At 37.0% G+C, this 27,417-nt stretch overlaps 1 protein-coding gene across 1 annotated transcript; it reads right to left on the reverse strand.

The window, feature by feature from the left end:
• Window positions 1-523: 523 nt before the first annotated feature.
• On the reverse strand, window positions 524-17,063 carry LOC104413284 (RNA-binding protein 25-like; the record flags this gene model as incomplete). The annotated part of the gene is given in 4 exon segments (XM_010024227.1): window positions 524-655; window positions 8,529-8,954; window positions 16,521-16,574; window positions 17,022-17,063. Coding segments are annotated over 4 exon segments (654 nt in total), but the record flags the coding sequence as incomplete, so codon positions are not given.
• Between the last annotated feature and the right edge of the window lie 10,354 nt (window positions 17,064-27,417).

Below are 27,417 nucleotides of genomic sequence, written 5' to 3' on the forward strand. Positions count from 1 at the left end.
ATGGTGAGGCAGGAGCAGCCATTTGAGGGGACTAGATTTCACTGTGGGTTTTAGGAAAGGTGCAGACTACCCCCCTGTCGTCTTCAAGGCTGGTCTGTGGAAGGTATTTGAGAGATGCTAGGAGCTGTCTCAGCGAGAGGGACAACTGATGACCCCCCGGGCAGCGGCGGCTCTGGAAGAGGCAGTGGGGAGAGTGGTCCCCGGGAGGTGCTGTGCCCCTGCCTCTCTGCCCGTCAGGGAGTTTGGCTTTCCACACAGTCATCTCCCTCGAAAGAGATTTGAGAGCGGGCTCCCGAAGAGATGCGCCTTCCGTCCCAGCGCCCGGCTCCTGAAAGAGCCGCTGCCAGTTCTACGGGGAAGGAGCCCAGGGCACCCCACGAATATGCAGACGCAGCCAAACGCTTTTCCAGCTCCTGTGTGTAGACACCGCACCGTCTTGCCGTAACTGACTGGGTTTTGTTTTTTTTTAAGCAGGGGAGGGGGCTAGTTCCCCGATTGATGCTCGGTGGCTGGCTCTGCCCACCTTCCGAGGCACAAGCCTAAGAATACGGGCTGAATCTGAAAATTCATTTGGTTTGCGTGCATCAACTTTCAGCTTCTCGTAAAGGTTATCTAGGACAAATGCAATCCGAGCCAAAAGAACTTCTGTGTGGTGCTATTTAGTGAAATGCTCAATTATACCGTATTATAGTCATCTTCTGCGTTTTCTTGGATGCGGTAGAGGAAATGAAGAGCTGGGTGTCCTCCATTAACTCTTAGTTGCTTCTGCTAGGAACGTCAATTCATTTGAGTGCTACCACCTGAATTGCGTTTACAGCCCAGGGCTGCCCTTTTGCATGATAATGTATGGTTATTCTGCTCAAGGATTTTGTTAGCACGTCATTTGAACTTTGTTTTGTCCATTAAATCCATTTGCTGATGAGCCTGGGGCTGGGAGTATACGCAGGGCAAACTGATCTTGTGAATTGACAAAATCGGGAGAACAGCAAATTGGACGTGTGGGTGGGTGTGCAGGTGGCGGATGGCTGGGAATGATTACAAATAAAACTACCACTAAATCAGAAGAGCAAACAAGGCAGTAACTCACTTCCCCGGTGTCTGCTACAGTAATTGAGAGAGAACCTTCCCTTACAGGTGTGTCTGAGCCTGTTTGCTTCGTGGGTACAACCTAAGGAAGTCAGATGTTACCAGAAGGAAAATCTTACGTGGAGTTGAACCCTACCCATTTCACGTGGGTGTAGGGAGCTGTATAGGGCACTTAAAAACAAATCAGCAAGGGGAGCCTTGATTCTCAACCAGTGTTTCCGTTTTCAAGCCTTGTGTGAACCAGACATGTTCTGTGGTGTTTCAGACTGCCGTGACCTGTGTGAGTTTGAAATGCTGCCTGGCCTTGTCAGGCAGGGTCTGTTGGGGTCTAAATGCGCCCTTGCAATCTATCCTTTTCTCCTCATGCTGTGGTTTACCCCATTTTGTCTTTTTGGGTGTGTGTGAGAAATCCACAGCAATTTCCATCCCTCTATGCTGTCTTCTTGCAAGGCACAGAAGGCAAGAATATCCTGATTAATAAATAATGTTCATCTGGCAGGACTCTCCTCTGTGCAAGACATACAAAGGAAGAAGAAAACCCAGATTCTTGAAATGTTCTTGGCAGTTGCAGAGTCTCGTAACTATTATTTGTTTTAGGGAGACTGCTAATACATTTTACAGCAGGGTGTTTCCCCTCATTAAATACAGCTCGGTTATAGGATGAAATGCAAGAAGTGCAAATCCAGCAGAAATTGACCCTGTTTGGGCACATTGATAGCAGAGATTATCATTAATGGAAGATTAAATAGATTACATAAAAAAGGATTTGAATTTGTAGGGCATGTGGAATTTTTTTTTTTTTTTAAAGCCTACAGCTGTACTTTTCTGATACATACAAGCATCTCTGAGGATACATGTAAAATTCTCTGAGGCTGCAATATCCACTGGAGGGGAGAAGGAGAAGAAATGCAATCTTTCTGCCGTAAGATGTTGACATGGTGTGACCCCAAAACATGTATTTGCATCTGCCACTAGCAGCTCTTAGGAAGAAGGAATTTTTTTAAAACAAATTCATCCTCATTTCCTAGGTTGAGCTGCTTCTGTGTCCACTGCTCCAGCTGCTATTGAAATGAAAGTCATGGGTTCCATTGTACCATGTGAATACAAATCTGACATGACAAATCTTATGCCCTGCTTTCAAAATAGTGCACATCTTTGTGTGATCCTGTGGCTTGGCAAGGCACATATGTGGGCAGGAGTCATAGGTTATTTAGCATTTCACAGCTTTTGAGAAAAGAAGAAGCTGTCTTTATGTATACTGGTTTATGTCGCAGTTTGTTTAGTTGTTCTAACACGTTAGCATGGGCTCAAAATATGACTTAGGAAAATGGAAGGCAAATCAGGAGCTATTTTTCCATAAAGCCGGATGATTGCCCACCTGAAGCAAATGTTGGTAAAGGCTTTTCTCTCTGTGTGTATTCATCTGAGGAGATGTTGTGAAATCTCTCTTTTTTTGTGGGTGTACATAATGACAATAATTCTTGGTTGTGTTTCACTCAAAGTCAAGCTATCTGTTAGCTGTTTTTAAAGTTCTTGATGAAGATCCCTCAGGTTCTGACTAAGCAAACGCCAGTTACTCATCAGATCTCTCTCTGTCTTTTGTGCCTGCCTGTGTTTCCTATGATCATGCATGGACTATGGCTTTTCAGCATACGCCTCTTTATCTAGTGCTCAACATAGAAATCAATCATTGATTTAGAAAGATAGTCCAACCTATAGATCAGAAAAATCAACCAACTGACGGGAACACACCAGTGAGGTTTTATTTTTATCAAGCCATTGGCTTCATTCTAAAGACTCATGCCCTGATTTTTCCAATATGCATTTTTCATGGTGTTCTGGGTTCTTCAGTAATGTTATTATCTTTAAATTGAGATACTGTACTTATAAGAATTCCTGTGTGAATTCAGCTATGAAATAGCCCTGTGGTTTCTCTTGTGTTCATATGACCAAAGGCTAATGCAGAGAACTCAGGTCAGGCAGGTGGGGCTTGACTAATGCACAGTAACCAAGGAAAGAGATGTTACAGAACTCTTAATCAATATATCTTGTGAAGTCCAGTTGTGACATTTTTTTTATGAGTCCAGATTGCAGCCTGAGTATTCTTTGATTTCCTGCTAAAGATTTTCTGGTCCAGTCGTTTATCCTAGTCATGCCTCTGTCTGTTTGATATGCACAGCATAGGTTTAAGTAACAAGCTTCTGGCAGATGAACTGTTACCAACACTGACATTTTGGTAAAAGCTGTTTGTTTTATTTTGCACTGACTCAAATATCTTCTTCACATTAAGGATGACACTTAGATGGAACTGCGGGGTTTTCACCAACTGGAGGGTGTTGTGGGAGGTGCCAAACCGTAGTAAAACCAGACCTACTCTTCCCAGAGCTCTAAAACATTCTGCCAACAAATGACATATATCTGTGAACACTTCACATTATGATCATGAGCTGTCATTGAAATCAAGGGGAGCATGTATGACTGTAAAGCACATGCCTTCAGCATCCACTAAGATTAATATGTCGGTTATTTATTAATCTGTAATAGAACAAAAGCTGTTGAATTAGGGAAAAAAAACCCTGAAGTGAACAACTGGGAGGTCTAAAAGCATTTGCCTTTTCCTCATTCCCACTTACTTTCTATTCACATACCATGAGTCAATGTACCACAGATATGATTAGGTTTGTGTTTCCCACCTTAAATACTTGAAGGCTACTGTCAAGATAAAAGTAATTAATACAGAATTGTAGTCACAGCACTGAAGTGGAAGTTATTGTAATTTTATTTTATTTTTTCATATATTACAGCTATATTTTGCATCATCTTTTTAAATTAAATTGGATGACACTGGACTTAGTACTGTTTTCCATTTATAATCCTCTTTATAGTTAGGGACTAGCACAGTTATCACTGAGTTCATAAGGAAGTGGAATGTTTAAGTAAGGCCCTCTCACAGATACATACATTGATTCTATTCGGATATATTTCCTCTCTGTTCCGTTTACTTAAGTATTTGTTGGAATCCATGACCTAGGAGAGCTTTCACAGCACCAGTATGATGAGAGGAAGGAATGTTGCTGAAATTACTCCATGCTGCCTTTTAATCCCAAAGAAAATTCTTTTGGGGGCTGTAAGGCTTCTCATTCCATCAGTTTAACCTGTGATCACTGGTAAAAGCAAAGTCTTGCATTTTATTTGTCGTATTTTTTGTAGCATCTGTACAAGGACATTATGTGATATATTATATGTTGACAACAGAATACCATTATTAAATTAAAGTATTGATTCATGGCAGAGTATTACACTAAAGTGATGTCAGTGGTTTGTCTAAACCCACAGAAAATGGAAATTAAAAATTAAAGCAAAAGACCTGTCTCTATCTACAGTATTGTGTGTAGTGTTGCAGTACATTTATCATCTGACTCAATGCTTTGAAATCTCCTGCAAAGCCTAGCAAATACATGATTGGTATGGATTTAGCTTTGACTTTATCTTTAAATTCAATAGCTCATGTAACTTTCAGGAAGTACCTAAAACATCCTAGTGTTTGGCTTTGCTGATTTCTCCCATGGCTTGCTTGGTAGCACAAGGAAAAGTGCCTACTAAAATTGTGTAGGACCACCTGGCCACAAATAAATATAAATAAATAAACCACAAGAGACTTTTGTATGTTTCTGAGCCTGGCAGTTTCTTTTTTTCAGATTCTCTGTGGTTTGAACAAGTTTGCAATGCTCTAGTCTTAACAGCACATATGTGTGCACACACAAAATGCAGGCAGGTGTTTGTGCATTTGCACAGTACCTGTTTTTGACGAGGATCAGGACCTCAAAGACTGTAGTAATCTCAGTGTTTGCTAATCAAGACAGCTACTTTGGTTGCAGTGCTTGTCCTTGCAGTGTCGCTCAGAAAAGAAACCTGGAGGTTTCATTGCAGCAAATTAGACTGAATGCCATGTTAAAATACATTGTTTCAATTTATTTTATTTTTTTTTTTTTTAATTTGGAAGTCTCTTTCAGGTTCTGCTGTGTGGAAGGGATTCATTGGCACTGTTACTGTTAAGCATAGGTACATATATTTTTTTGTTTTATGAGAGTAGACAAAACTCAGTAAGGAAAACCAGTAAGATGCTTTGTGTAATGGAGATGATTTCTTACTGTAAGGATTTTGGTTCTTGGATCAATGTGGTGAGGGTTAGAAGTGTCATTTAATAAGGTGCTGTGCTCCAGATCAAAACTGGCGTTATGCTTTCTCATTGCTCAGATTTAAATTTCAAAGGCAGACAGCTCTTAAACTTGCTTCCATACTTCTACCTTCCCCTTCATACCTAATCTCAAGTCACTCCACTGAGTAAAGTACATCTTCAGTGAAGAAAAGTAGCTCCCTGTGAGGGCTTGAGCAGACAGGCGTGCCAGGTGAGGGCACTTCTGACCAGGACAAGGGAGAGGATGAGCATTCAAGTGGCTTCTAAGTAATACACAGAGGAAGTAAATGTGCATAGGTGGACAAGTGCTTTTTGAGTGGGTTTTTACTTTTTGTCACACAGGTCTCTGGGGCCCCTTGGTAAAATGCATTCAAAAGGAGAAAAATGAACAAAGCAGCCACAAGGAAAATTAAAATAGCAACTACATTTATAAATTTTAGTGTCCTTTTCACAGAAGAAATACCTGATGGGATGAACTCTTACTGGTGAAATTTCCTGATAGTATAGGGAAAAATACATTTACTAAATGCTTATTGCTAACTGTTTGAATGTTTGTTTCTGAAACTTGATCTCAACATGCTCAATACTGCTCTAGGAGTATTTAAAACTGTGGAAAAAATAAGTAAAACTTAGAAAATTTTCTGTCCTCCAAGGGCAGTATTTTGCATTTCCAAAATTGTGTAGCATGTAAATAGGATTCTGTCCTTTTTACAATGTACTACTCCTGATACTAATCAGCTTCAAAGACAATTCACTTCATATCATGTTTAGCAGCTAATTCTTAATTTATGTTTTTTTCCTTGTAGTAGTTTGATTCTTGTATTTCTGCAAGAATTAAACCTTTGGGAAGAGCTCAGGTAGAATGAGCTTCACACATAACTGAGTGAAAGAATGAAAATCTTTGGTCTGAAATACTAGAAGAAATTCCTGCTTTAGTCACTGTAAAATAAGCCCAGCAACTTGCGAAGTTTCCTCTTTTTGCTTTAACATCTCCTTTCTGTTTTTAACTTTCTGGTTTTATGGCTTTTCTTTTTAAGATTTTTATTAATCTCTTGGCAATTCTAAGGGCCCTACAGTTGTGTCCCATCCCTGCCCCACATTTGCATTTTGCAGGGAAGGTGCACATTAGTGGTGCGTATATACTGGTAGCATGGTAGGTGCTCTTTGTAGAAAATGCATCTGTATTTTAATCTGTATGAAAAGACCTTTAGCTGAGGTGTTTAGCACCGAGGCATAACTTTCTTAGTAAAGAATTGAGGAAAAAACATCTTGATAGTATTCCATATGGAAGTTATGCTGAATTAAGTAGCTCAGAGTTTTTCATTTTTATGATGAGATTGCTTTATGGACAATTTTTGCAAACTTATAGGCCCAATTTAGGTTGTGCCAGTAATGCCTCTTCTCTTTTTAGAGTTATGCATCTGCAGAATCAGGGTCAATTTTTGTGAACATCTGTGTGATTAAATCTGTTACTGTGTCTTAGATGGTATTATGAATGCTTACAGAACGTGCCTGTGTAAATAAATGTACATCAGCTTTAAAGTGCTTTTTAAAATTTGCCAGCATTATTTAGATATACTTACTAGAACTGAGATTCCAGTATTGCGATTTCTTTTGTGTGTGTGTGTTTAGCACTTTCTTGAAAAATGCACCATTGTCACATTTATTCTTTGCCCAAAATAAGTTCTGTTGTAAAATCTTTCTGATCTGGGGGACTGTAGTTGCTTAGCTGTAGGTTGTCACAGGACCTTTGGGTCATGAATTACATTGCACATCACTTCTAAATTTGTTGCACATCACTTCTAAATTATTTCCTTATCTTTTTTTTTTTTTTGATGTTCCAGAAAATAATGCTTCCAGTTTTGTACACATTTTCTCTGTATTCCTCAGCTAGATGTATGTCAACACTGACTTCTTCCTAAAGCTTATACAGAGAAAATGTTTTCTAAAATGTTAGAGATGCCAAGTTGTGTTTTGAGATTCAGTTATTTTCTAAAATAGAAATTATGAAATTATCTTCACGTTGTTGATTTCACAGCATTATTACTCTTAAAGTTCAAGATTCTAGTTCAGTCGGAACTGTGCCTTGATTGCTGGTTGTTACCAGATAGAGGGGCTATAGCACTGTGTAACAGCAAACCATTAAATTAGCATTAATAGCAAATAGCCTTTTTTCCAGATCTGATTATTCTCGCTGATGTCAGAACTTGTAAAGCAAGCATTTGAGATAAGACGGGGTTATTCTCTTGGAAGGGCTTTGGTGGTCTGTTTTTACTGCAGTGACAAGTTTTTTTTTTTCCCCTGATGTGGTTGGCAAGGAAAGTAGAAAATGTACAATCTAATCTGCAGTTGCTGTGCTGCTTCTAAATGCAAACTCTATTTTAACAAAAAAAACAAACAAACAACAAAACAAAACAACCCTTGCATCAGAAGGTGTTGCTAACCTGCAAAATTGTGCTGCATTGTGAAACTTTTGTCTCCCACTTTAATACATAATAAAATAGCGTTTCCAGTATGCTCAGAGAGGCTGAGTGTTGTAGCTAGCTAACCGTCTCAGTGTCAGAAAGATACTGATGAAATCTAAAAAAGATATAGGGAATATTTGTGTCCTCTCCCCCTGGTGAATTACAGCATAAGTGGTCAGAGGGTTACCATTAAATGCTATCCCAAAAGTTTTGGCTTGGGATTGATTGTGTCATACTTGCTAAAAAAAAATAAAAATACCTATTAACTGTCTTCCAAAGGGTTGTGCTTTGTTAGTATTGTGTGGAGAGGAAATTAGTTTTCTTTTTCAATCTCTTAGTGAATTTACAAAAGAGGAGCAGGGGTTTTGCTTGAAACCTAGAGATAACCAGTACTGAAATGGTAGTGATTTTCCTGCCGTTTAAGAGTATCAAATATGAAGAATTCGTACTGCCAGGGTTCAGTGGGCAGTGGGTTCAGGAACTTCATGGAGGGGATTATTCTGATTTCTGATGTGTGTCAGGGCTCCTGATTTAGAAGGGTAGAGATACTTTTATAGTTATTTCATAAGTAGCTAAACCACATTAGTCTTTGGCTGAAATCTGGCCCAGCTGCATGAGGGTCATAATGTTAAAAGTTCAATCTTCTCTCTCTTTCTCTCTCTCTCTTTCTCTCTCTCTCTCGCTTTCTCTTTCTCTCTCTCTCTCGCTTTCTCTCTCTTTCTCTCTCTCGCTTTCTCTCTCTTTCTCTCTCTCGCTTTCTCTCTCTTTCTCTCTCTCGCTTTCTCTCTCTCTCTCGCTTTCTCTCTCTCGCTTTCTCTCTCTCGCTTTCTCTCTCTCGCTTTCTCTCTCTCGCTTTCTCTCTCTCGCTTTCTCTCTCTCGCTTTCTCTCTCTCGCTTTCTCTCTCTCGCTTTCTCTCTCTCGCTTTCTCTCTCTCGCTTTCTCTCTCTCGCTTTCTCTCTCTCGCTTTCTCTCTCTCGCTTTCTCTCTCTCGCTTTCTCTCTCTCGCTTTCTCTCTCTCGCTTTCTCTCTCTCGCTTTCTCTCTCTCGCTTTCTCTCTCTCGCTTTCTCTCTCTCGCTTTCTCTCTCTCGCTTTCTCTCTCTCGCTTTCTCTCTCTCGCTTTCTCTCTCTCGCTTTCTCTCTCTCGCTTTCTCTCTCTCGCTTTCTCTCTCTCGCTTTCTCTCTCTCGCTTTCTCCCCTTTCTCTCTAACTAACAGTGACTTTTTCCTTAAACATTTTGGGTTTCTTTTGCTTTTAGATTTCAATCTTTATTTTGTAACATGTTAATAGAGCATACCATACATTTCACAGGGTTGGCTGCTTATTTATAAAGACTATGCTCAGTGTAATAAAGTAGATTACAATTTGTTTCAATTAATCAAAAATGTTAGAAAGTTGCAAGCTAAAACGATTTAGAAATTGTAGTATTGAAGAGGTGAAAATACTCATTGAATGTTTTTTCAGGGTTTATAACATTCACACTTCTAAATTCACTGATTATCTCAAAGCAATGTAGAAATGACACAGTCTGCTACTAAGCTGAGATTGTATACTTCTGCAGCAGGTTTTCATAGTGTACACAGATTCTCTTTCTGCCAGAGCTGTTCTGTTAGGAGGTTGTACCTTTACCTCAACTAATTACCTTCTGAGCTGTGAAGATGATGACATTAATGCTCGTAATGGTAATAAAAGCAACATAGAAAATTCACAGGATAGTTTTAGATTCATAGGTTCGAAAGCTCATTTGTATCGGGAAAATGAACATTTGCCACTTGGTCACTGCTGTTACCTTGCCTTAGAGAAGAAAGGTGGCAGATGGACAGTGGAGATGATGGGGTGAGCTGTACCCATCCTGCACTTCTGCACAAGGAGCTCTTCAGCAGCGTTTGGCCTTATCTGGGAAGACACAGCCTTTGCCTTGGCTCTGTCAGCATTAACTATCCTGCCTTGTTCTCTACAAAAGCACAGAGGGAAAGAAGTGTTGCTAATACCTTTTTGTATCTGGAGCACATTCATTACAGAGGCTTACTTAGTCCTAAATGAAAAGCAAGAATAGTAACTTAATATTTTAAATTGGTTTCAGAAATATCTGCCTGCAATAGGGAATTCTTACAGGTTTTAGGTCTTTGATGGCTGGATTTAATCTGAATATATGAATCTGAAATGTTAGTGTGTGATATGTTTAAGAGGGAAAGAAGCGTCTGATATTGTAATTATTATTTTATACGATATTGAAGAGATCACTTGCATCTACTGAATTTTAGTAATTGACTACACTACAAGGCTTGATTACACCTTGTGTTTACATACATTTGAAAAGCTATCATCTGTTACCTTGGCGGATGTAGGGGATGTGTAGCCAGCTACCACTGCAGCCAGCTGCCAGTGGAGTACCCTGAATCAAGTTTGAGGAGCTACTGAATAACAGCTCCTCATTTCTTGTTTGTTTGTGGTGCATATTTTGGAAACATGAACAGGTATTTGATAATAATTAAAATACATTTATCCCAGATTTTAACAGTGATCCTGGCTGCTGAGTGATACACCTGTAGAAAATAGAGTGTAGTGGACAGGCCTAGGCTAAAAGTCCTTAGTGTAAATAGATTATAATGAGTAGAGTCCTACAGTGAGGATGAGGTATGCTAGGTAATAAAAAGATTAAAGAATCTTTTGATATGTTTTATTTGCATACTGTGAGAATTTTGTCTGTTTAAAAGCAGTCTAGGTTTATTAGGGAGCTTTTATTTAGGGGGCTTTTAAGAAGCTACTATAAGATTCTATATCTAATTCAATATATTTGAATTATTTAGAGATTATTTTCAACCATCCCTTTACATTCTAACACTCTTAATATTTTTTTCAGGTTTGTAATTCTGTTTATGAATGCAGTCTATATGACAGCATAGACTTTTGGTCTTTTTCATTAACAAATACTACTTAAAAATAAATTTAGTATGTTTTGTGTAATGGAACAGAATTAGAATCTGAGGAGCTCGTATGTAACTGGGTATTCACTGGGAGCTGTAGGCTGCTCTGCAGTTATGTAAGAATCACAGCAAGAAGCAGAATAGACCACAGACAGGCACTAGACTGAATGTTTTACATGAGAACTAGTAATTAAAGCTTATTGAAGAATATAGAGTCCAAATGTAATGAAGCTCTTCTAATTATCATCAGATTTTGGTCCAACCCTGCACTGGCAAGAGGTGATTAAAAGTTTCTAAGTTCAGTTCAGCTCTGCAGAAACCAAAGTTGGGATAATCAAAACAGAAATAAAGGGTATATGAGGATATTAGATTAAATATATGTGATGTGCAATTTCAGTAGTAGTTGTGGAAAACAAATTGATGTAAAAAAATCCGAAGAAACCCTAAGCTCCAAGTGTAATATTGAAGACTCAGTGTTATTTTATGTCTTTTTTAGGTTCTTTTGTGTAATGATTTCCTCCATTGCAGGACAAAATAACTTTTCTCACTAGGTGTTGAAAAGTGTATCATAGTGCATAGATGGAGGTACTTCGTGTGAAGACAGCGCTCAGCCTTGAACACACTTCTGTGTTGCACTATCATCTTTGGAGCTCTGCCCTTTGTTACAATTGAATGAAATTACCTTGTCTTTCCAATGTCACCAGAAGAAGGGCAACTTTGACAGTGTAGAGCTGTTATAATAGACAGCTGCTATAGAATGACTTAATTTTCGCAATTTCGGCTTGCTTATTGATCTGCAGTTCATCCCCCAAAGTAGTTCAAACCTCAGTGAAAATAACAGACCACAGGTCATTGGTTGCTGGAAGTTAGGAGACCAGGACAGTCACTTCTTCTCAAGCTCAGGTTTTCTTATTTGTGAAATAAATACATGGTGAAGATATACAGATGAGAAGCGAGAGGTGTGTTACGATGAATGTTCAAAAAATAATAAGGAAATACTCTTCACAAGTCTTAATTTAAATCTCAGAAGTATCTCATATCCTTGATTGTGCTATTGGTTGTGCATGTGATCATTTTCAATGATTTTCTATCAATAAAAATATATTAGACTTTAGAATTAAAGAGGCAGGGACAGAAGCTTTTGGTTTTTTAGACGATTTAAAAGCATATCTCCAAATATAGCCAAGATACATCTCTGAATAATGGGGATGTATGTGAGAAACCCTAATAAGCCAGTTACTCTAGTTCATAATTCTTTAGTTTTTGTCCCGCAGTGAGTTGAATCAGGTTTGAATCTGGGACATGCATTAGCCCAAAACCTGCCATTATGACAACCCCATTTAAATCTTTTAAACTTAATTTTATAGTCAGTTGTCACTAGGAATTTTAGGAACTACTATGTTTTATATTGCTGTCTTGTTATATTTTAGAACTGAAGTGTTATTGTTGCCATATCTCACATCAAAAGGAAGAAACACTTTCAGTATGAGGTAGTCTTCTATAGATAGAGTCAAAATGCTTTCTGAGTAGGAGGGATCCTTATCCAAATCCAAAACCAATGAGGTAAGTGAGAATAAGTGGGCTCTAGGTAACATTTAAAATAAACAATTACAAAGGACTGACTTGCTTAGCTTTGTCTGTTCTGCATTCGCTCAGAGCTGACTTAAGTGTAGCTATGCTGATCTCTTAAGAAAAAAAAATCTGTTCTGACAATAATAATGTATTTATTACAGTGGATCACAAATGGAAAATGAGACAAGGTTTGTAAGAGGGGTATTCCAGTAGTTCAATACAACAGGAGAAAAACTGGCAAATAATTCATCTCTTTGGTGAGGTAACTGATTTCCTTTTCACTTTTCAGCCTCCTTCCAGTAGTAAGATTTTAACACCAACAAATGTTTAGGTTTTCTTTTTAATTAACTGAAAATGTTTTTCATAACTTGAACTGATATGCTTAGTTTTGAAGTACAAATAGGTTAAGTATGAACTTTGCTAAGTGTTGTCCCATTTGCTTATTTATCCTGCTGTTAGGTTGGGGGTTTAAGAACAATACCTGTATCAGAGAAACTTACCAAAGGTGGGTGAGAAACTGTTTATCATCTTAAAATTCTCACATATTCAGATCATCTTAGTAGTCTGGAGAAAGGTTTAGTATCAGTAGTTATTATTGAAGATTAATATTATGTCAGCACCTAGGCATATGACTCCAACACAGACATTCACATTGAAGGTGCACTCATGAATTTCAAACCCTATATGAAATGATTTATTCTGGTGTTTGAAAACATGTTTTGATAATAGCGGTTTTAATGCCTTTAAGCTATTTAATTGCCATTAAGTGGCATAATACGCTGTTTGGAATGGAGAACCGGGAGTATTTTGGTTGCAAATAGGATAATGAAATGGATTGAAAACAAGGAGGAGTAATAAGCAAATAGATCTGTACTATTAACAGCTACCTTGGGCTTTGCATCCTATTTATGACCCAGGTATACCATGTGCACCATCTAAGGTGGGATGTCTTTTTCACCAGGCAGTCATGGGTTTTACTACAGATAGTACTCTGTCTTGGACTGATCCTGTCCCTGCTGAAGTACTACTAAAGCTATGTTAATTTTAATAGTAGTGGATTAAACCTGTGGACCATCATTTGTTACTATGGAAGTCAGGGAAAGCTCTGCATGTGGCCTGATGTGGGACCCAGTCAATCATTCTGTCTGGCACAGTTGTGCACGAACATCCATTTTACTGAATAGTGGGCTGGTATCTGTGTAGAATGTTATTGACAGGGCTTTTATATTCTGCATGGTACTCAGTGGTTCTGTCAGTTTGTAACACTTGCCCCTAGTATTTTTTTGAACTTCATGAAAGAGGTGTGAGTGGTTAGAATTTCCCTTTGGAAGTCTCCACGTGACAAATGTGTCTGTTCTTCAGAAAGTGAAGTCATATTGTGAGAACCGAACTTCCAGAGATTTCAAGGCCATTGTTTAATAAGAATTCGCATTAAAAAAGGCAGAAGTCTCAAACTCCTTGTTCAGAAGAAAAAAACCCCACAGTTCTTTAAGGTCCCAGCTACTTTCTCTGTCTAAACCGTGTGCAGCTCTACCAAATGACCGACTTCTTATAGAGACAAGCAGTTGATTGTGTAACTGGTATGCATAGTCGCTGTGAAATGCATTGCAGAAAGTGTGATTTTTAGATGATAAAGTAAACACACCTAAAATAAAAAATAAAAAAACCCACATGATATATTTGGAGTTTTTACATGAAATCAAGATATGATCACAAGAGGATTTGGTACTGCACATTTTTAAAATTAACTGTAGTTTTTTTGTTTCATCTTGCAAGAGGCCTGAACTCTTGTATGTTCTGCTATATTTGCTTCTTAAAGCATAGACCATAATAGCTATATAGAAATTTAATTGATGGGTTCTGTAGAATCTTTTAAATAGGGACAAGTAGCAGTTAGGCTTAAGTGATGCATTATTTGGAGGACATGTGCACGATAAACCTGACAGTCTTTCCTCATTTCATTTTTTCAATATTTGCTGTGTTACTTGTGCTTTACTGATGCAGTGAAATTGTGAATGCTGTTCAGTGTTCTGTGCTGATTCTTCCATTGTTGCTGTTCAGTTAAGCTTTTCCAGAAACACACAGAGAGAACAGAACAGTAGAGGTACGAACAGAGGTCTTGTGCTCAGAGGGAATGAGAAAGACTGATTTATATGCTCAGGAGATCAGAAAGCCAGTGGAATCGTATGTATTGTGAAGATTTAGCCTGCTTTCTTGTAGGCCTAATTTATTATGATAAAACTGCCAACAGGTGAATTATTGAAGAGATAAGAAGGAAATTACCCCAGGATAATGTACTGTGCTCACAATCAGGTAATATAGTCTGTGATCAGTTGCCGTTGTGCTCTCCAGCAGGAACCTGTAGCATTTCTCCCAGGTATTCTCCTGGGATGGGTGGCACTCCTGAAGAGAAAGATATAATATGAGCTGGAGAAAGAATTCCACATATCATGGGCCATTTTGGTGGATCTTTTCAGTTTCCCCAACAGAAAGATTTTCTAGGCAGTTGAACCTGTTGTTTTTTCCATATGGTTTCCACAGTCTTTAGTTGAGTGAACATTTCATCATCATCACCTGAGTGTGCTGTGGTCCACCACTCCTGAACCTTGTTGAAAAGCTGCTGTGAGTCTTAATGAACAGAGAATCATGCCCCAAGAGATAGTGTTCCCTGTAATGGTGCTCACAACATTCTTATTTTCCTTTTAGTATTATTTAACCCACAATCTAGTTTTCAAAAAAATACATCATGGAGGGCAGCCAGGTCTGTTAAAATTCTACCTAAGAAGAAAAGCATTCTAAATTCAGTGTCTTGTGTAACTACTGTGGAAGCCAAATGATGGCATTGTCTTGCTTTTTTTCTTGCCCTGTACCATCTGCTTCAGTTTCCATTTCTCTGCTGATAGATGTATTAAGTCAAAAATACTGATGTAGGCAATTGCAAAACATAAATTCACTACTTCCTGTTAAGCAGAGAATAACTCTTCTGTATTCAAACTTCATTTAATTTTGAGAATTATTCTTACAGCTCTTTTCTAGTCTACAAAAATCCTCCAGAAGTCTTTGGAGAGAGGTATATTTGCAATATCTTGGCCCACCTTTGTAAGAGTCAAAAGTGTAGCTTGATGTCTGTGTATCTGTGATTATCTGTTTGTTCTGTTCTAGAACCTTTTCCTGATGCTTCTTTTATGTAAGTGCTTCATTTTCTCTGTAAGTGGTTCCTTCTGGAAATAAAAAGTTTGTAGGAGATGTTTCTCCATCATACTCTGTGGTAAAGATCAATGCACAGAAGTAATTTATTTTATCTGCAGTATCCATAATTGATGCCTGATCTTTTAGCAGAACATCTGATTCTTTCATAGCCTTCCTGTGACTGATACACTTAAATGCTTTATTTATTGCCTCTACCTAATAGCTTTTAAAGTTCTCTTGGTTTCCTGAATGATTTGCTCTGGCTAGATTTTATTTTTGATAGGATGTGTTGTCATTTAACTTGCTGTCTTGCCCTGCTGCATTCTAACTTTCAGGAAGAGGAGGAATTCCATACCTTCCTGGATTAGATTGCAGTATAATTTGAAACTCTGGTATTTTATATTCTCAGGCTTTTCCCCTTCCATTTAATTTCCTTCCTTCTTATTTTTTTTTTCCAGCTTCACAAGTTTTTTGAAAAACTTTACCTGTTACTCGCTAATGCTGTTGTCTTCATTGTCAACTCTCTTTTCTGTCATAACTAAGCTGCATCATACGCTCATGTTTTGAATCAGCTTCAGTTTTTCTGTGAGAACTGAGTCAAAACTGGTTCTTGATATCCTTTTCTTGCTGTTTCAAGAAGCAGTTGTTTAACATGCTGAAGATTTGCTGCTAGAAATATCAAAATAATAGACTATAAGAATAGAATCACATTTTCCCCTGTTTACTGTGTTCTGTGATCTTTTAAGTGACCACAGCGGGGTAGAATTTTCTGTATTTGCTTATATCCATTGGGTGGGAAGTTGTCAGGTTATCCACTCTCCTCCTTAGTCTTTTCTTACCTTATTTCATGAGGAAGAGTTTGAAAACTTTTTCAGCTTTAACAATGCTCAAGTTCCTCTCTGTCAGAGTTTTCACATGATCATTGCATTTGAGTGAGTAATTTTTTATATTTTCTTTACATGTTGAGAATGTATTCTGTTACCCATGGGGATAAAATATTTGCGAATTACCCCCAGAAATTAATGTTTTTGTATAGCAATATAGATCTATCATCCCAATTCTGTGTTGCGATTCCTTAAATTACATTCTTAGTATGGATATACTGCATAAACATGGCATTTTTTTAAGTGTTGTGTAGAGCTCAAGTAGATGAATTCCTGCAGTGGGCCTTCCCAATAAGCAAATCCTTATCCTTCATGTTTCCTGCCAGTTCACATGTGGCTGTGCAACTTAGGGTTTTTTTTTTTCTATTTTATCTCTCTGCTGGACCATCTGAGAGCTGCCATTCCAATTACATGAATTATTTGTTTACTGAGGAAAAATTAGAGCAGCGTGACTCTGATGAAGGATCAATTTCCTGTTGGTTTCTTCCTTCAGAAGACAGGATGGTCATTTGAGGAGAATTCCAAGGATGCTTTGATGGGGTTTCCCATGCTTTGGCACTTCTGCATTCCTTTCCTTTACAATATATTGGGTTTGCAGCTGCCAGATTTGTCTTCAAAGGACAAATACATCACTGAGAAGGCAGACTAAATCATTCTATCCTCTCCTCAACATATGGGTAGTTTCTGTCTTGATTCACCTCTAACTGCTTCTTGGTTATATATAACCACTTTTGCATATGCATGCTGCTACACTTTTGCTTTGGAAAGTTGTGTTTGTGGGTGTATGTCTTTAATTTCAATAGAGAAAAAAATTTTTTTTTTTTTATTTTATTGAAGTTATCTAGCTAATTTCTGAATGACCTTTCTGCACTTTAGGTCATTATCTGGTACTGTAAAATTTCAATATAATAATAAGTTTGGGTGGAGGGGATGTGTATTCTGAATGACAGATGTCCTCAAAAATGTTTCGTCATTTTAAAAGAGGCCTATTTTCCACTTGAAAATAAGATTTCTGGGTTTTATGATTCCTTTTTGCTTCCTCAGGAACAATTTCAACTTCCCAGAGTATTTATTTTTAAATTTAGTACCTTTTTGACACTTTCTACTTCTGCATTTACTACTCTTGCTGTTTTCCAGAAATCATGATTAAAGTGAATATTTTAATGCAGTAAGAGAAGAACTTTAGTACAGTCAGTTGCCTTTATTCCTTAGGCATGGTACTAAGCTTTATTTTGATTGGTAAATTTGTAGTGGTTTATTTTTTTTTCCTGAGCAGGTAATTGAGTGAAGAATAACACAATTTTGAAAAAAAAAAAACCCTTTTCAATTTTGTTCACATTCCTCAACATTTAGAAGAAGATACAGCAATACTGAATTTAAAAGGACAATCAGAATATTAAAAAATATTCCATTTTATTGCATATGAGGTAACACCACAGTCTGTTTAATATTATAGTGGGATCCTTTTTTATTGGCAGATGTGTAACATGTTCCAAAATGTATGAATGCATTTGTTTTTTAAAAGTCCACATGCAGTAAAACTTCTGTACATCAGTGAGAGAATTAAGCTAAATTCTGTTACATCCTGTAGTTAACCACTTTTCTTTGTCATGCAATTAAAACGTATCACCGCAGTTGATATACAGCCTTAATAGTGGTTCTGTAGAACTTGGCGTAAGCATCTGTCATGTAAAATAGTCCCTCACATATAAGGTCATGAGTTAGAACAACGTTAAAATGTTAGCATAGAAAGTATGGGATTAGTTGTTTAAACAAGTGCCCTAATCTGTTAAAAAAATCTGAGCAAACAGCAATTCCTATTACATGTAGCCCCAGTTATTCAACACCAGTCCTCACTGCTAAAAATGTCATTTGGATAATCCCTTTTCTTTATTGGAAACATTGACCTATCTTTACTTCTGACGTACAGTCACCGAATAGTATACTGTATTTTCAGCTTTGTAATGGGCTTGGGTGATGTCATAAGCTTTAGGATACTCATTTCAAAACCTCTAACAATTCGCCCAGAATGGTCTCTGAAAATGCAGAGTGTTGGTAATACATTTATCTAATATGATAAATGTGGGCCTATTATAATTTGCTTGTTGAAAAGTTATTTTTGTCAACCAATTTACTTGCCCACTTATTATTATACTTATTATTTACACTTATTTTACTGTGTAACCTTTATTTTCCATTGCTTTTTTTAGGCTAAAAAATGTTATTTTCAGAGTTACTCTGACATAAATTTGCAATTTTCATGGTGTGCCCTTGATACAGCAGTGTGTGGGCCTCCAACTTTTCTTCTTACCGTCACCAGTCTCACTGATTCATTTGAGTTATACCAGTGCATTTTTTTCCCCAAAACATTTAAGAGTTTTCTAGCGTGGGGAGTGTGGTGGTTTGGGAGTTTTCTATATTTGTCCCTTTCTATTTTGGAGATCAGTATTTGTGAATTCACACAACCACAAAAGCAGAACCTACTAACTGGCCCCTTCCTTTGTCTTCTCACTCTTACAGTGCAAGTTGACGTATAATCAGAGGATTTTAACACGCTGTTGCCCAGTCTTTGAGCTTCACAAAGTTTTATTCTAGTGTTTCGTGATACTTTTGGAAAGTTTTTCTGATGTCCTGTATGACACTACTTCTGTTGATTTTCCTGAGGTGCATAGGTAGAGTTGCATGAGTTTGGCCTACTTTCTTTTTTCATTTATGATTTGATGGCCATTTGTTTTTTGTGCTGTGTGGTTGATCATTTCTGCTTAAGCATCATACCTTGTGTTTGTGTCACTTGAAGAACTTCAAGTTTTTTAGATTGTTACCCACAGTCAGTAATTTTTACCTCTTTGCTCTCACCAGAACTCTTACTTGAAATACTTCAAGTGAAATACATATGGCACAGACAAGCAAGAATTGTTTCTTTTAACATATGAGGAGACATTAATGTTTTTATAGATATTCCATGAAATTAATACCCCTATTCTATATTTTTTTCAAGCTCCATCACTGTTTTCTTCTTTCCTAAAATGCTGAGTTACTCTTAGAACCTTATGAACTTATACCAACTTCATACTGTTTTAACTACCCGTTTTAGTGGTTGCATCTCATGTAATTCTGTGGGAGACAGCGAAGATTTTAACGAAGTGAGAAAAAGAATGTCTTTTTATTTTACTGTTTATCTGGTATGATACGAGCACTGAAATTTTAATGTATCTATCTACACCGCTTAGTAAGAGTGGTTTATACCCTTTTATAATAGGAGTTAATACTGTGAAGAAAGTTGAAACACAACAGTAGTTACTTAATTTTTATGAATCTTATGAGGATATTATATTTTAGGGGTTGTTTTTTTTGTTTGTTTGGGGTTTTTTGTTTGGGTTTTTTTGGGGTTTGTTTTTTTGTTGGTTTTTTTTTGTTTTGGTTTGCTTTGGTTTTTTTTAGATTATTGTTATAATGATCCATTTTCCTGTGTTGCATTTTGGCTTTTTTTCTTCTCCCCCACTTCCCTTCCTCTTCTCCCTCTCCCCCCCCACCCCTCCGGCCACATAGTACACAAGACACAGGAAGGCTTAGACCTGCAGTTGATAATATCCATCTGATTTATTTATTTTAACTGGATTTGAAAGTTTTACTACTTTTTATGGTCTCTAATGGGTTACAGGTTCAATAACTCTTAAGAAGCATCAAAGACCTGGTTTGATGACTAGCTTAATGGTTCTTCCAAGAACAATTTGTAGAGATTAGGATTGAGTGAGGTACTGTTGGAGGATTAGCAGTAGCTTCTTAAGGCATTCTGAGTTGACAGCTAATGGATAGCTTTCCCTGATAGCTCTTTTATAGTCCACTGCAGCTGGATAAAAATCAATGAGAAAGTGAACTTGTTTGTTTATCCATTAATTTGGGGTTTAACAGATGAGTTTGGCTTCCATAGTAAGTTGTTTAATATGTCGTCCCCATCTATCATGATCTAGGTAACCTCAATTAACACACTGATTAATCCTCAAATTCTTTTTCAGTAGTTCCCTTCTTGATTGCACAGTGTGAAGGGAAGTATTCCTGGTATGTCTAAACAGACAGCACACATGCTCCTCAACACCCAGATCAATAGTGCCTGAAGAAAAGGAACCCTCTTTTCCTCCTATTTCCTGCCTTCCCTATGTGCAAAATAAAAATGTAGTATATTAATTTGTTTGGTTTTTTTTTCTTCATCTGCTGCACATTTTGCTACTATTTGAACTTAAAACTAGTAGTTGCCCTGAACTTCAGTGTTAGTAGCTGTAACTCCGAAAACACATTTCACATGTCACCATAGAATAGCAAACATGATATAAAATGGGTTTATTTTTAAAGGACTTTTTGTGAGGAAGCCACAACCCTTATATTGAATCTAGTAATCTAGTGGTATTCTCACAGTTGTAATCTAATTTAAGCACTCTCTGGCTTAACTTTAGCTGTCATATCTGTTGAATATTGACTGTGGGACAGTTCTTCCCTTAGTTACATGGAATAAATACAATATGTCAGTTGCAATATTTTCATCACTCATGTGGAAAGAAGCATTTATTTATTTTATGCTTTCACTTATTTTTTAAATGTGGAAAAAGTCCAGTACATCTGTGAAAAGTCTGGTGGGTTAGTTGTTTGGTTGGTTGTTTGTTTGGTTGGTTGGTTGGTTTTCCTTTTCCTTCATTAGCAGGAACTAATTATGGAGCTTTCTCTGCAGTGGGCAGGAGTTACAGGAAAAAAGGTTTTAGTAAGAAACTTATGAAGAAATGAAATATGTATGTTGAGTGAATAATATTTAAGAGAAAACTACATGGAAAATGATCTAGACACCATTTTTGTAAATTCAGTAAATTAATGTATGGGCAAGCTATTACAGGAATTACTATACAAAATAAGCCATTTTATACTGCAAAAATAATCCATTTTACACTTTTAAAATTTTGCTTTAAGTAATAATGAACAAGAGCTTTACTTTATAACCAAACAAAAGCCTCTAGGCTGCTATTGTTGCAAGAAACTTCCTTTTCTGCCATGCCTGTGCTGGGATGCAGCTGTGACACAGTGTTAGCAATGCCACATCTGACAAACTGTTCTAGAAGTAGAATGGAATTTGCAATTATTTTTGTAGGTTTTATGATGCCATTTAATTTGTACTTTCATTTGTTTCCTAATGCTGATGGTAGGTTCTCTTTGGAATACAGCATGAACTAGATAGCAAACATATATTCCTGAGATCTGAGTGAACGTTAGAATGTGTATCGTCTTATTTAGAAATTATTTTCCCTGGTGGACATAGGTTAGTTTATAAGTTTATATTCTTATGCTTAAAATCTTAAACAAGTTACAATATATAATCTTCTTAAGCGAACTTGTTGTACCTAAATGGTGTCTTTAAGTGACTAACCTTTGTTTTCCACAAAAGCAAATATTTATCCTTACGAAGCCAGAAATTGAGTAAACATAATTTTTTTCTGCCTTTGGTGGTATTTGCCTGAGTGGTTTCTTTCCTGTATCTCTGCAACTTCTTACAGTACAGATGAAAACTATTCCTCAGTTTTGAATGTGGAACACCAGTGTGGTGCTCTCATACATTCCTGTCTCTTGACTCGGTAGCCAGGGCGATGCTCCAGCGGTTCATGACTCCTGCTGATGTGCCCAGGGCTTCCAGCAGCACTGGCCCACTGGAGCATCAAGCACCAACTGAAATCTTTAATGTCATCTGAAGATCTCTCTGCTATTGACATTTCACCTGTAGCTCTGCTGATGGCAGGAGCCTTTTAAGAGCATGTTAATGCTAGAAGCATTTTATTATTTTTAAAGCAATTAAATAGTTAATCTACTGTTAGTAGTAGAAGAATATTTGGCTTTAAGCACAAACTAGGCATCATTACTGTATCAGTTAAAAAAGGAGTTTGGGCAGTGTTACTTTATTGCTAACAACAGAGAAACATGTCTGGAGCTTCTTCACAGTAGTGGTCTTAACTTTAGCAGCACTATGGTTGTCTCAGAGCTTTGCTAACCCAAGAGCATGTGATTTAAATAGGATGCAGAAGACCAGATTCTGAACAGGGAGAGGGTGGTAACATGGGTGATACCACAGATCAAATGCTTTGACATAGTTTTGCCTTTGAGAGTTGAAGACACTGAGTTCAGACTGTGTATAGCTTCGCTTGCAGAACTTCTCTTAACTCGTCAGTTGAAAGCTTTTGTTAGTCTCGATCTTCTGCACTGGAAATACTTTTTAATAATCACACCCCTGTTGCCATAGAGCCCTGTTTATTCGATGATCTTAATGCTGACATAGCATATTGAAGCAAAAACTTCTGTTAAGTCTTTTGAGTATAGCACTGAATTAAAAGGCCTGCAGAATGCAAGGAACATGAATAAACATTTCTTTATAGGTAGCAGCTTTCAGTCTAGCTGGGGGAAGTCCTCCTTATGGCACCATTTGGTTTCTTCTTGCAGAAGAGAGTACAGGTTAGCCTGGAGAGCTGTAAGAGCTGGGCTGCCAGCCTACTCCACTGCATAGGGTATCACCTTGATTTTATGCTTCTTATTTTGTTGCTGTTAAGATCTTTTGCTTTTAAAGCAGCTGGGGAGGGGACTTCCCCTGTTGTGGATGAAATTTTTGGTAGCAGATGATTCTTTGATGTAGTAGACAAAGTGAAAACATTATGCAAGAGTGGAGGCTGAAATGCTCAACGGTCAGACTGGAAACAGTTTTCCCAGCCATACATAGGTATTTGAAAGAGGGGACTTGTGATTATAGGATCCAGCCTAGTGTTCAGTAGTGTACAAAATTCTTTAAAGTAAATACTTAAAATACTTAAAGATTACTTTTTTCAGTAATGTTTATCAACTTCAAGACAATCTTTAAATTTCTACAACGCTGTTGGTAACATCTAATGCCAAAGGGATATATGCAAAGAACAAACTTTGTGCTTCAATCTCAAACCCTTTTTTTTAAAGCTTTGTTGTAGATTTCTGTGACACTTGCAGTAGCCTTCAGTGACATGAATGGATACACGTGAAGAACAAAGTTTGTGCTTCAATCTCAGACCATTGTGAAATTCTGTTGCTGGACTGATCGCTATGTGTGATGCTCCAATAGTAAAAGTCTCTGCTCGGGAATGAGAGTTTTCAGAAGTATTTGGATTACTCTTTGAGCCTTACAAACAAGTCTTTAGTCAGACTAGAGTGTCATCTTAAGTACAGCATGGTTGGATGCCGTCTTTGGAAAAAAACTGTTTCTCAGCTCTTACTTGTAAATTCAGACTATTGCTGATTGGTTTTATCTGAGATGTGTGAGCTGTCTTTATTTGTCTTAAGTCTGCCCTAGTTCAGGCAGTGTAATTCAATTTAAACTATATTTGTACTCTTTATGTGATTGATACTTTCACTATTTTCCCCCTTGAAAATTGTGACCTTTGAGTTCATAATTTATTTCTAAGCAATATAAATACAGGCCATTTTTTCTAAAGAAATTAATCATACAGATCTTCAAATTTATCATAAGGGTAGGGTTTGACTTTCACCCCAGATAGTAATATTTTTTTTATTCCACTATTTGTAGATAAGGAAGGGAAGATGCTAGTCACTTCTGTAAATGCTTTAAGGTAATCAGAAGCACTTATAAAAACTTTATGTACTGATCAAGTTTTCATATCTTTCTAAATAATCCTACATTGCCCAGTTACCCTGGTATAAAATTTCAGCTTTCCAGCTGCCTTACCTCCTATCGCTCTGCAGATTTAGAAGACTTGGGAAAAGAAGTGGCTCATTTATGGCCAGTGTTTAATGCATTAACAGAGATGGTGTTTCTCTTCTCTTGATATGCTTTTTAAAATAGAGGTCACTGAAGGTTCTTCCTTGCATGGCTGCTGCTGGTACACAGTTGTGTTTTCTAACTCCTCTTTCTGCTTTCCTGGGAAGAACTCAGTCTTGCTGTTACTAATGCAGGTCAGAGGCAGCAGGCTTGATGTTCTTTCTTACTGTAGTCCCTTGATGTTGGTCATTACCCAGAGATTAGTTTCAGGTCATTAGCTCAGACATAGCCAAACATCCCATCCCCTTGGGTTTCCTATCACTTTGGTAATTTGGTAGGTTCATAGTGTCTTCTAAGGAGTACTCTCTCTGGAGTTTTGTTATTTTCCTTATTTGCTTAGTAAGTATTATTGATACTGTCACAGTTTCATCTCTTTCCTTTTAGGAATTCTCAGCCCTACAGTGATCATTTTTAGGATGATCTAATTGTATATGCAAAACATACTACTTATTACAGGACTTAAATTTATTATATTTACATGTAAGTCCATCATGACTACTACCATTATAACACTTTAATTTGAATTTTTGATAAGGGCTTTGATCCTGAAAATAATTACAAGCATTCAATTATAATTGTGTATGACCAATGTATATTATGTATATATATTATTATGCAGAGAGCTTACTTACATGCAAGTTACTGATGTACGAGTACTTGCATAATTAAGTCCTTATTTTACCACCTTTCGAAACACACTGTTGTTACCATATATGCAGTAACTTTTTTCAAGGGCACCCAATTTTGTTTTCAATAGTGATTTAGATACTTGGAAGCCTTAGCCCTAGAAGGGCAGTATTTATCCTCCTAAGTGTGTGTAAATGATTCTGGTGTTATATTGCTGGTATAAGCAATCCCGTTCAACCTAATGTTTGTAAAATTGACTGATTGATTGCTAATATTCCTGGATGCAAACACATTTTGCTTTCTTCATTACTGAGGTGTAGCCTCTGCTGACAGAACATACACTTTTTAACAATGTGCAAAACAGGATCTAGCATCTGAAGAATAGAGAACCTAAGATATACAACATTTTTCCTCATTTCAAATTAAAAAGGTCCTTTGAAATATATCAGCATACCTGTGTAGTAAAACTTTCCTGTCCAGTTGGTTTGTTGGTTTTTTTGGTGTGATGTGGGGTTTTGTGGTGTTTTGTTTTTTTTTGTTCCCCCTCCCCCCCCCTTTTTTATTTTTTTCTTTTTCCAGAGCATGCATTTGTGTTTGGGGAGTATCCAAGAAGAATATTTATATTGTTCTATCTCAGCTCTCAAAACATGAAAGATGTTTCTAGTTCAGCTCAGTAGTTGGCTCCTGGGGAGCCTTGTTTTGTCAGCCTGCCTTTTAAGTTAGGTGTTATTCCGCATGGGCCACAGGGTTTTCCTCTCCCCCATATCCCACCTTGGAAGATGAGTAGAATAAATGTAGCACACTTCTTCACATAGCGTTTCCTCTTTATCTATCCCTTTTGGGAGTGAGAAAAGGACTCATATTGTCAGAGGTAATAAATCCTATGAATTCATTAGTTGGTGTTCTATGCAAAATACTATGGTTAACTTATATTACATAGAAGATGCTAATTCTGCTGTGCTATTGTTAATCTTAAGAAGTCAGTGATCACTGAACCAAAAGTGATTATGATAATTTTGTTTTATGTGTAAAAACACAGTGTAGTCAATGTTCCAGAGTAAACGTGTCATACTTGTAACTTTAATAAATAAATAAATATATGTGAAACTGAAAGCCGTTAGGAGCAAATGGAGTGGGAGGTAATACTGAAACATAAGAATGCCAGTGATAACTGGGAACTGTGCAAGTCTGATTCATTAGATGCCAAAGAATACAACTCATTAATCATGAAAGAGAAGTTCTTGAATTAAAAAAAAGTGGTTAAAAGGGAAGTTAATCAAGAAGGGAGTAATAAGGATGAACAATAGATAAAAATGGAAAAGCTGAGAGCACTGCATGTTAGGAAATGGGCAAGTGCTAAATGATCTCAAGAATGTAACTGAAAAAGAAAAAACACGAATTTATGTAGTTTACAAACTACTTGGCAGCAGTGAAATTCTAAAAATGGCATAGGTCTAATAATAGCTAGGTTTGGTAAAGAATAGTGGAAGCAAGACTTAAGAATATAATTTAAAAAATACTTCAGAAGAGAGAAACTGTATGTCATACAGAGATAATTAAATACTCTTGATTTTTACAAGTACCTAACTAATGCATTGAATAATTTGGTATAAATTTTGAACTGCAGGTTCAGATAGCTTACACCGAAAAAAGAATATTCCATCTCTGGATAAGGAGCTTTCTGAATGACTGGTGTGGGGTTTTAAGCAGTTAAGGTATCTTACATAGGTTCAGAAAGTCGTGAATGATTACGGGTATAGAAAAACTGTAAATGTGTTGAATAGGATAAGTGAGGTAAAGTGACAGTTCTGGATAAAATCATGGTAAAGCTGGTAGTTAACTAGCAGTAATCTGATTGTAGTAGTGAAGAGGAAGTTTTGTCTGATTTTTAATTTTCTAAGAGAATCTTGTATCCAGCTGATTTAAACCTTTGCCCTTGCATCATGTACTTAATTTCATCACATGGCATTGCAAGAAAAGGGAGAGAATGCTTTTGATGAAAAAGTAGTATATGAAACCAACGTATGTATGTATCATGTAAAATATTAAATAGACCAAAAAATAAAAAACAGAACAATTAATCTGTAAAAGGTTTCAAGGAACAGTCTCAGCATGGTGCATACTGTGGTGTATAAAAGAAAGTGCAGGTCTTTGTGTCTAATGGGGGATTAGAGATGTTCAGATGAATGTTACATTTGCATGCTTGAATTCTTATCACGTACAAGTATCCTCCAGCTTTGAATCTTGACCTCTTTGCACATTTTCAGTTCTGATCCTGCTCAGACCTGCTCAGCTAATGAGGTATAAGATCATTGCCTGAGGTGGAAAGACTATGGCACATCAGAATTCACAGCGATGTTGTTTTATACTTGAGTAGAAGTAGCAGTGAAGGAGTTGCCAAATATGCTGCACTTTACAATTAATGTATTAAATATGTATTGAAGATGCATGTGTCTTTTTCTGTTCTACACTACTCTCACTGTATGATATATCAAAGGGTAATAAAAATACATTTTTTCAGGTATAACTAAAAATCTGTTTCGCTGCATGTTGCACTTCACTGTTTTGCAAGTGGCTGTAGCTGTAATGGCTAAAGATTTTTGGTTGTGCTTAGCATTAAGTTGATTTTTTTTTTTTTT

This window comes from Nestor notabilis, unplaced genomic scaffold, assembly GCF_000696875.1.
Source record: "Nestor notabilis isolate BGI_N333 unplaced genomic scaffold, ASM69687v1 scaffold28311, whole genome shotgun sequence".
Classification (NCBI taxonomy): domain Eukaryota; kingdom Metazoa; phylum Chordata; class Aves; order Psittaciformes; family Psittacidae; genus Nestor; species Nestor notabilis.